Source organism: Lupinus angustifolius, unplaced genomic scaffold, assembly GCF_001865875.1.
Source record: "Lupinus angustifolius cultivar Tanjil unplaced genomic scaffold, LupAngTanjil_v1.0 Scaffold_209_9, whole genome shotgun sequence".
NCBI lineage: Eukaryota > Viridiplantae > Streptophyta > Magnoliopsida > Fabales > Fabaceae > Lupinus > Lupinus angustifolius.
This window is the reverse complement of record NW_017726905.1, coordinates 1-11,813: the sequence shown is the minus strand read 5'-3', so window position 1 is coordinate 11,813 and position 11,813 is coordinate 1. Positions and strand designations below refer to the sequence as shown.

Sequence of the window (11,813 nt, the reverse complement as noted above, 5' to 3'; positions counted from 1 at the left end):
AATGCAGCTGATATGTTAACCAAACCGGTTACCGTGGACAAGTTCAGGCATTGCCTGAGCTTGTTGAACATTCACTGATGATGGACTATGGAGCGCCCCCAACCCAATGGCGGAAGATGGAGATTGATGATATTTGCCAAGGTGGAGATTGTTGTGGAATGACTCATATATCTAGATAATAACAATACAAGTTATGGGCTTGGGCTGATGTAAAGGGGTTGTGGTAGAGGGCTATATATATTGATGTTATGTAGACCTAATGTAACAAGGAGAAGAATAGTAAAACACTAATCTTTATTCTCTAATAATATATAGTGGTAGCCGCTCAACGCTCCCGGGGACGTAGGCACAATTGGCCGAACCTCGTTACCAAATCTCTTGTGTTATTCTCTTGTCTCTATACTCTTTACTATTAGTGTTTTACTATTCTTCTCCTTGTTACATTAGGTCTACATAACATCAATATATATAGCCCTCTACCCCAACCCCTTTACATCAGCTCAAGCCCATAACTTGTATTGCTGTTATCTAGAGATATGAGTCATTGCACAACATACGGTAAACACTCAATTTTGGTGGGGTAGAAACATAGACCAATCGCTAATTAGTATTAAATTATTAACATATAAAATATATAAAAAGTAAGGATAGTGTGGGAAGGTACATAGTAATAACATGTGACGTGAATGAGTTTTTTTTTTAATTTTTTTAATAACTTAGAACATTTTAAGATGGAAAAAATGTGAGGAGAATATGACATGTGACATATTTTAAGATGGCAAAATGTGAGGAGAATGTGACATGTGGCATGAAGGGAAAACATGTGAGGAGGATGTGACATATGGCATGAAGGAGCTGAATGAGTTTTTTTTTATTATATTATTAATAGATTTTGCAAAGCCACAAAAATATTTACAAAAGTCTCAAATGTGGTAAGAATATTTTATTTAATTTCAAAATTACTAGGATACCCTTTAGGGCAAAAAATACATTAGCAACTCTATAAAATCTCAAAATATTAGTTAATACACATAAATGAGTAAAAATAATTATTTGATCCAAAAAATTATGTTGATTCTTTCTTATATATTTGCTATTTTGTAAAAAATAAGTCGGAAAAAATTAAGTGTTAACAAACATTATAATATTTGGTCTTCTCTCATAAAGTAAACTTTTTTTAAAGAAATCTGATTTATAAAAAAAATTAGAAAATTAAGTCAAAACAATCCCAACATGGAAAACATATATCTGAGTTTTATTTTTTTATTTTGCTAAGCAAAGAGGATGGCGATATATAGCAAGCACAAAGTTTGCTAACCCATTACAACCAAATAACAGAAACAAAGTAGAACCGCAATAGAACAATAAAAAACAACAAAGCAAAAAGCAAAAAAAAAAGATAGCAGAAATGCAGAAAAAACAGAATAGAAAAACATATACAATCATTATTGTTTGTTGTTTGTTTATTTTGTTTGATTTGGATCACATTCTCTATTTAAATTCGAGGATCACAGGCATTAAGAGGAATGAACCAGAAATAATATCAATAATACAATCATTGTTTTCAGAAAACCTAGTAGAGAATAGAAATGGATCGCTTACTCCTTGAGGGACTTGTGATGGCTATTTTAGTTTTATGGGTCAACAAAGTTTCTATGGTAGACACAGCTAATGCAACATATCCAGCATTGTTTGCATTTGGAGATTCAATCCTGGATACAGGAAATAACAACATCCTTGTATCATTTACGAAGTGTAATTATCCTCCATATGGTAGAGATTTCAAAGGAGGAATACCCACTGGGAGATTTTGTAATGGAAAAGTTCCCTCTGATTTGATAGGTAACTTTAATTACCAATAATTATTTACACCCCTTCCCTTGACATGATATAACAAGATTTGTGATCATGCATATGTTTTTATATTAAATAAAGAGCCTAAAGATTTATCCGTATGCATATATCTTTTTTTTTAAATGAGTGTAAAATATATATACTAAAAGTGTAAAAATTTATACACCTATACTTTATCAACCATCATGCATTTAGATGATTTTTTTTAAAAGTCAACAAAAATTAAACATCAATAATAAATAATAAAATGATAATGTATAAAACACATTGGTAGATACATTTTTTTCTCTTAAATAAAACGATGCTCGTTGATGACAAACTGATAAAAGCAAAACAAAGGGAACTACCCCTTGCTTTCAAATTGTATTTAAATTAAATTAGTTAATGACGTTTGTATATTGACTTAACCTCTGACTATACACCAATAGGTGTTCATTCAAATGGTATATGTTTGATTCCCCTTAAGTAATGTCTCAAGTTTAAGTCTTATGGATGGAAAATATTCACCGAAAAAGTTAGCCTCACATACATATGGATACTCGACATGATTGTGGAAATAAAAAACCCTCCCACTGTACATTCATTATGCAACTTGTTTTTCAGAAGTAGTAAGTTTATTAGTAGGAATAAAAGAGTACTCATACTAAAATCTAATTAATAGAAACTCACTATCAAAAGAATGCTTTGAAACAACACCTTATGGTTTAATCGGGATCGAATATATTTTTTCATTTTATGTTTTCCTCCATGTGTTGAGCTTTTCTAGTTGAACAAAACATAATAAATTTAATTATTAATTTAAATAGAATAATTTATTGGCCCATGGCAAAATTTTTACACATAAAGTTGCAGAGTTGGATGAAATCTATAATGTTGCTTTTCTTATAATACTATAAATAAATAAATAAGTCTTATCATTTAATGTAAATATGATCTATTTAGCTGAGGCTTTGGGAATCAAAGACAAGTTGCCAGCATATAACAACCCAAAGTTAGACCCTCAAGAGCTCCCAACTGGGGTATGCTTTGCATCAGGTGGCTCAGGATTGGACACATTGACATCTAGCTTCATGGTACTTTTCAGTGTCTTAATTTTACCAGCAACAAAAAAATTAATAATAATATCTATTTCATGTTTCTCCTTAACTCAATCAATTAAATAAGTTCATTAGTTTTGCTTTATTTTATTTTTATATTTCTATATTAATAAATGCTTTTTAGTCTTATCTTATAATTATAATGTGTATGTATCATGAAGTTATATCAATATCCGACCAAATTCAAATGTTCAAAGAATATATAGGGAACCTGACACAAAATGTTGGGCAACAACAGGCTTCTGAGATCATATCAAATAGCTTGGTTATACTTTCAGCGGGAAATAATGACATTGCCATCACTTATTCCCAGGGAAGGAGACCAATGTTTTTTCCTGCATATTCAAATCTCTTAGTTGACTGGACCTCATCTTTTCTCAAGGTTTGTAAAGAATTTCATTAATTTATAGTAAGCTTTAAGATCTGCTTGCGAGTTAAGTTTTAGAAGAAAATGAATAGAAATAAAAGGCTCGAGAGTCATCTCAAAAATGTATTTCATGGTTCTGAATCTTTTTTTTTCTCTTTCCTTCCCCTCAAAAACCTAACTCGCAAACATGGCATTTTGAGATTCATAAACACACATGTAACAAATGTTGTATTTGGCTAACAAGTAAGATCCTAACAAGTAATCGAAAAATTATATATAAGAGTAATAAGTATTAACATGTTTGTCTATGATTTATCTTAAAAAAGTTCATTTTTGTAAAAAATATTCTTTCAACAACGTTTGAAAATTATTTGAGTAAACTTTTGAAAATTATTTTGTTATCAATTAATAGATTTTAGAAAAAGGAGTAAACGTTTGCTAAAATACTTTTGGACAAATATATCCCGACATAAAATTACCTTTTATAATTGTAGGTAAGCATAAACAATTTGTGCATAATATAAAACATCTACATTATATAGTCATTTTTTGCGTAATATATAATTAATCAAAACATTTAAAATTCAATGGATCGTAAATTATTACACCTGACATGTATATATCTCATTATAAAACACACCCTTAATTTTTCATCAGTAGTGAGAATTGCATATTGCACTATCTAATTGCACCCAATATGCTTTACATTAGACATCATCCACATGTATACATATTGGTATATTACGGTGTAATGTTTATGTACTGTCAGTATAAAAATTTATACACAATTAATATATCATTCATCATTTATTTGTATTATTTTTTCTAAAGATAGTCCATAATAATTAAATATGAATAACCAATAATACAATAACAGTGTATAAAACTCTTATTTTATTTGTGCATGCATTTTTTCTCTATATATTAAGATTAATATATTAATTAAAATGTGAAGGAGCTATATGCACTTGGAGTACGGCACGTGTGGGCCTTTAGCACATTGACACTGCGATGCTTGCCAGCGGGTATAGCTTCAGTTGGGGGCGTTCTGTGTAATGAAGCGGTGAATGAATTTGCGGTCGAATTCAATGGCATGTTAGAAAATTACATTACTTCTATCAAAACTACCACTCCCGATTATGACGTTCAATACGTTGATGTCTATAATCCTCTGCGTAATATTATATCGTCCGCTCCTCAATCAGGTAATGTTTCAAACTATCAATACCTAGTTATAAATGTTAAGAAAAATGTTATCTACATAAAATTAAAGTTGTCACAAAAGTTTTTTCAGTCACTAAAGTATTAATTAGCATTGCAACAGCTTGCTGATCATTATCGTTCATGTATTTTCTACTTTGCAATAATGATTTCAGGGTTTACAAACACGATCAACGGGTGTTGTGGGGGTGAGGCAATAGCAGCTGGAGAGTTATGTACCTTGTTGACAGGCCAATTTGTAAATTCTTCAACATACGTTTTCTGGGACTTTGCCCATCCAACACAGAGAACTTATGAGATCATTGTCTCTGATATAATGCAGAAACATGTATAAAAATAAAATAGCTCTCTTGCTTCTCCTCCTAGTAATTAAGTTTCAAATATGTAACAAATGAATCAACTGAGATGTCAAATTTGGTTTGCCTAAATAACGAAGTTCAATAAATATTTATAACTTTTCTACATGTTTTTCTTCTTTATTTTCTTTTCTATGTACTTTGTTGTATGATCGGGGGGTCATGTTTATTCTTGAGGAATATTAAGGATAAGTCTGATTCGGACATATTTCTGAAGATGAGGAAAATTAAATTTGAATTTTAAATTTTAAAAAGGGAATAATGATACAAAAATAAAAATATGATATACATTGGAGAGGGAATATGTTTTCTACTATTTGTTTCTAAAATATTAAAGATGTTTATTTTTTTTAAATAGTCATGTACCAATTTCAAATATAAATAGATGATCAGACACATTGAAAAAAAAACACAAGAAAATATTGGCTAGATTTCCCACTCATTTAAAAATGAGGATTTAGTGCCTTAACAAATATTAATTTGCTAGATACAACCTCAAAGTTAACTTTCCTCCAAAATTTTTATTTTCTTTACGAATAAAATAGACAGAATATTTTAATATTACTTAATTGGATAAATAATAGTAGAATATTATTTCAAAATAATTTTCCCCTTCAATTTTCGTTTTATTTTTAAAATAAAAAGAGATTTTAAGTGATTTAATGATCTTTTATTATCCTTTTAATAAGAGGTATAAATTTAAAAAAATCACATGTCCAAATTTCCTTAACTTTCATTTCAATTAATTAAAAAAAATGGCATACAAATATTTTTTCAGCTCAAATATTTTGACCCATGTAAGAAAATACAACAACTTTCGGGGTTTTATAGAATTGTCATGGATTTTATGCTCAAAATGAGTTTTTTAGAAAATTTTAATTTGTATAGGTTAAAATAATTATTGTATTCAATAAGGGGTATTACTATATTCTTTTTGCCTTTTGTAAAATTTATTTGGCTATTTGTAGAGCGAAAAAACATTTTCAAAAGTGCATGGATACCAAAAATACCCTATTAGGATTTTTAAATTAAGTGGAAAATTAAATTCGAATTATGAATTGTAAAAAGGTAATTATGATTCAAAAATAAAAATTTGATATAAATTGGAGAGTGAGTTAATTGTTTCCACAATATTAAAGATGTTCATTTGTTTTTTTAATAGCCATATATCAATTCCCACAGTAAATAGGGGAATGGGGACATTCTTAAAAGACACGAGAAAAAGAGAAAGAGAAAAAAAAAACAACAGAAAAAACACGCGAAAGCATGATAAATACATGAGAAAAACACCAAAAAAGAGAGAACTACAAAAATGCTAGAGAACCTCATCGTAAAATGCTCATTCAAGCATATTAAGGTTCCATGCATCATATGCATATTTCTAAATTTTGTTCCTGTTGTTGTACCATATTACCAGCTATCAATTTGCATCCTATAACATATACGTCACTTTCAATTTTTATTTCTCATTATTTCTTTTCTTATTCTAATAATAAAAGTAATCACACGTGGTTATACTGTAATAAACATATGTTATAACTACTTTTTTTAAGGAAAGTAATCAACAACAATATTTTTTTACTATGCCATCTTCTTTCTTAATAAAAAAAGGTTAAATAAATTACTTATTTTTTATCATTTTAACCTAAAATAAAAAATAACTTCTACCATAATTTTAAGATATAAGACAGTGTTTGATATAAGGGTTACGCTTCAATTTCTTCAAATTAATGGGCAATTAATTGCATATTTATAGAAAACCTTTAAAAATAAAAAAGGATGAAATGTTGAGTAAGCTTTCTTTCTTTAATATGTTTTGCAGTATCAGGAGTTTTATTTTACTCATTTAAATGAGGATGGTAAGTTAAGGTTAAACAATAGGGATTTTAAAAAATAAAATAATTCAAAGAACAAACCATTTCACGAAAGAACTAAGTAGTCCTGTTACTTAGGAGCAAGATTCTATTTTATTAGACACAAAAATATATATTTTTCTTTCTAATAAATAAAATAATCAAACAATAGGTAAAAATTAGTCCATACAATTAGTGGGAGGTACAACCTAATATGAGCGAACGAGATACTAATATATTCCCCAAACTGTAACTGTATCCCATACAATTAAAGACTAATACAATCTAAAAGTACGAGGGTTTTCTAATTTGAAGGACAAGCTTTCCCAATTTTCCATGATGATCCATATTATATACTGAGTCCAAAAACCTAAAATTTGTATACATCTACATCCATGGCTATAATAAAAAAAACTTAATAATTAGGTAACATTTGACAGTAAATTATATTGACACCTCTTGAATTTAAGTGAAATTATATAAATTATTCCTCCATTTTTTAAATATACAAACCACCATTAATTATAAAAATGATGACGAGTATAATTAAATCAAATAAAATATGATATATCAGGAAGACAAGTTTAAATAGGATAAGAGTCAATGTCTATTCATCATTTCTGGTTCATTACAAACCACGTCAATAATTCTAAGAAGATACGTAATTCACTCTTATACTATATTGTAATTAATTAAAATGATCAATATGTATTGACTCTTATAGTATTTGGACTTATTTTCACAATATACCATATTTTGTTTAACTTTATTTCACTTGTCATTGTAACACCATGAACTTTCTGTATATGTTTTATTAATTATTTATTTTAATAACGATTACTTTTATAAATTAATCGATATTGAATTAGACTAAACCGTAGTTGAGTGTTAGTTTTGTTTTGTGATTTCCTATTTTGTGGCAAATTTTCGTAATTGTCTGTGACGGAAAGTTTTTGAGCTGCTGTCGGGCCCAAATTCGGCCGAATTCGGCCCATTAACGTGTTTTTGAGTTCTGTAACTCGGAATTGAATTCTGGTTGCACCATTGGCTTCAAAATATTATTTCGAGTCAAGATAGACATCAAGTTTGTCCAGAACGCATTTCTAAATATTTTTCACTCCGAATTCCGTGTTTCGAAGTTCTAACCGTAAACCAAAGTCGGAAGATTTTTAATATCCGACCGAGTATTGGACAAAAATAATCGAGCATGATTTATACGCGAATGTTTTGCCGAAAAGGTCACATCGCTTTCATGTAAGAGGCTTGCTTGTGGAAGAAGCAAAAGTACGTATCCTCTTACACCAAATCCCTTAAATCACTCATGTACCTCTTACACATCTACTTTTTGAAAAACACTTGACTCCCCCCAACCCACCTTGGCATTTCAAACTCTTTCTTCTCTTTGCATTCTCTAAGAACTCTGAAGGTAGTTCTTCTTGGCTTTTCATTTTGATTTCTTCATCTCCGAAGATATAACCATTAGATGTTTATGAAATTTTAGTATGATGTTTATATGTATGTTATGAACATCTTAAACCGTTGAAATGTTCTAAATATCTTCCTAACTCTTTTTATGTTTAAAACTCCAAATGGATGTTTTATTGAACTTAGAAAGTTATTTTGAAACCATGAACTCTTTGTGTTCATAGGGCTGTTTTTAATGTTTAGAAAATTATATGTTTGTTGGTATTTGAACATGGTTAAAGGTGATGGTTGTATATCAAATGAACCTTTAAGGAATTTTCCTAACCATGCAAAGTTTGGACTTTTGTACTTGTTTTTTGCTTGAAAAACCATAGCATTGGACAAGTTTAGAATAATATATTTTTAATGTTGAAGTTTGATTTTGTTTCAAAGGGGGTGATTTTGTTATCAAAGGAACCTTTAAAATGTTTAATGATAAGTTGAAAGAGCAAAGCTTTCCTTAGCATTAGGTCTAAATCATGGCCTATATGTGTTTACGAAAAGTTTAGTTTCTAACTTTGAAATCCAAAATATTTATGGGTGAGTTTTGTGAAAAAGTATTGTTTTAGAATATTATGAGTTAAAAGTTGGTTAGTAAATAATATTCTTTGACTTCCAAGTTCAAGTAATGATTTGGGATAAAAGATGACTTAATAAAAGTCTTGACTTTATAAACTTAAAGTGTTATTAAAGGATGGTTGATTTTTTGTAGGGTGAACATTAATAAGGTAAGCTTAATTTAAAGTGGTATATGTAACTTAAGAAATGTTGATTTAAACTTTGTTTAAGTATGAGATCAACACTAACAAGAATGTGTTGAAATGACTATGAAAACGTATTATGCAAAATATGGAATCTACTTAAGATGACTTACTTTAAAGTGATAAGATCAACTTGGGAGATATGGATTTAAAAAGTGTAGACTTGGATTAAGAAACTTACCTTAAAATGGTGAAGTATGACTTACAAAGTCTCCATGAAAATATAAATCTATGAGTTGATAAAAGTGTAAACTTCATTAAAAACTTATCTTGGAATACGTCGGAAATCGGGAAAAAGACTTTCGATGATAAATGATGGTTCAAAAATGGATTAAAGTATTAAACCATGTTTTTACTTTAGGGTTGTCATGTAAAATTGATTCACAAATTACTAAATTGTTTTTGTGTGTTTAGTTTCGAAGCTTTCGAAGTTGGATGATCAACCCACATGCTCGTAAAAGAAAGCAAGCACGCGACAACCTAAGGTGAGGGAGAATACATCATGACATATTGGTTTCCGAATATGACACCCGGATCTCCTTAACTATCTCAAAAGTTTGGAGTTATATTTGTGTATTAAGAAAACCCGTACTTAATCAATTATTTTGCGTGCTTGGATTTTGTACGGATACTTTCTTAAGTTGTATGATTAGAATAGCTTAAAATATCAAGTATTGTGGTGGCTATCCATGAAGGAACACCACTTGTGAAACGGAAAGTAAAATGCATTGGGATTGAAAACAATAGAGAGTTTCGACCCCGTAGCCCAAAAGGGTGAGGAAAATGGTCCTGGTAACTTGACCACCTCGCCCGGGCGAGGGAGAAACAGAGAAGAATGGTTCTAAATATCACTTGGGCGAGCAACCTGAGCGAAGGTGAGGGCCAGACAACCTGTTTTGGGCGAGGGCGAGGGCGTTTCTCGCTTGGGCGAGGGCCAGACAGCCTTTTTTGGGCGTTTTTGGTGCCTGGGCGATCGTACCTCGCCCGGGCAAGTCCAGACAGGTATTTTGACCAATTTTTGGTGGAATTTTAGCTTGAGCGACAGTCCTTTAGCTCGAGCATGAACCATGCAGGAAATTGAGTCTGTTTTGATGAATTAGTCGCTTGAGCGACAGTCTCTCGCTTGGGTGAAAAACAAACAATATTTTTGACTGATTGCGATTACTTGATTGCTTAGGTGTGAAGTGTATTTACCCTTGGGAAAGATCGTGACTCAGAAGATTGAACTCGATGCTCAAAATCGACAAAGTTATACAAGTACCTTTGTTCTTGCATCTATTTAGGGCAATGTTTTCGATTGTGATGTCGTGATTAGGGCAATGCCCAAAAATGATTACATGATACCGTGCAGCGAGGTCGTCTGACCTTAAGAGGCTTGGCCATTTGGTCGGCTAGGGTGATTCAGCGATGGTTCGTAGTGCTAGGCATGTTATTCCTCTATTTACGTGTTGACGTAAGATCGGGTCCCACAAGGAGCATTCCTCTTGGAGATGTCTTAGGTTGGGCCGATCATATAAAAATATGATTAAAATATTTAATCGGCTAACCTCCGTTAGTGTGCATACTCATTATGGATAATGAAGTACTGAAGAGGAAATTTATGGGAGACGAACGAGCCCCGAGATGTTGAGAGGGACGACGATGGCGGTAGTTCGTCAGCAAAGTCTTGAGGGTGAGTATAGGTGAGACGAGTCCCTTGTATTCCTGGATGAGGTATTTTGTTGGATAAGACAGTTCTGCATAAACTAGATGATCTCTGACAACCCCTCTGTGCAATCAGGACCAATTATAGGGATGTCCAAGAAGTGTTTGATACGACAACATCCTGAAATGGATAGTTCTTCAGAACAAATTGATCATATATCCTTCCGAGGAATAATTTTGGTGCGTTCCAATCGGCTTGTTATGGGAATCTGTACTCTTGGTTATTTCTGAATAGTATATTGGGAGGATATTGGTGAAAGGATAGATGAAACAAGCGTAACATTCGTACATTGAGATTGTGGACTTTGATCCTCATAATATGAGATTATAACATCATCCATCATTGTACATTTTTATATGTGTTGTATATATTGTGTTTATTATGTGTGTCTGTCTGGATGTGATATTCCGTGTAATTTCATGCCGTCAGTGAGTAATATTCATTAATGTCTTACTCCCTCTTCTTTCTGTTTGTCTTCAGATCGCGTTTTGTTCAGATGGGTCGTTCTGCGAGGATTCGGAGTTACTGCTTCTCGATGTCCTAGGAGGGGGCATGGAGGATTGAGGGATATCGGTACACCTACACAAGCCCTTGTGACTTAGATCTGTGTAGGGCACTTTTTGATGTGCTGGATGTCTTAGTCTTTTGTGTAATTTCAGTTTGGGCGAATATTTCTTTCGCCTTGTATTTCGTACAGATATTTTCTGTAACGCCCCGAAAAATACTTCTAAAAAACAGTGTGGAAAAATGGGTAATTTTTTTTTTGAAATGGTGATGTATAAAATTGTTTCATTTTCAAAACCTTTCTTTTCCGAGACATCACTTTAAGTAACACATAACGCGGAAATCAAAATCGGTTACCTAACGGTAACTGAAATGATACAACATTTCCTGAATATATATCTTCATAGATATAAAAGATCATAAGTATTTAATATACATATCCAACAAGAAAGGCGGAAATATTAATCATCGCCAAAAGACATTAAATGATAAACAACTCCTAGTAGCTAACTCCAAAGCTAGGGTACTGCCTCTCCTCAATTCTTCATGCCCCCTCCTGGAACATCACGGACGGATAGCTTCAAATCCGAGCAAAGCTGTCTACCTGACGAGCACACGTCCGAAAAGCAAG

The 11,813-nt window shown here is 31.5% G+C and overlaps 1 protein-coding gene across 1 annotated transcript; it reads left to right on the top strand.

Moving 5' to 3' along the window:
* Positions 1–1,276: 1,276 nt before the first annotated feature.
* Positions 1,277–4,867, top strand: LOC109340608 (GDSL esterase/lipase At5g63170-like; the record flags this gene model as incomplete). The annotated part of the gene is made up of 5 exons (XM_019578332.1): positions 1,277–1,842; positions 2,797–2,937; positions 3,113–3,333; positions 4,274–4,523; positions 4,695–4,867. Coding segments are annotated over exons 1-5 (1,038 nt in total), but the record flags the coding sequence as incomplete, so codon positions are not given.
* Between the last annotated feature and the right edge of the window lie 6,946 nt (positions 4,868–11,813).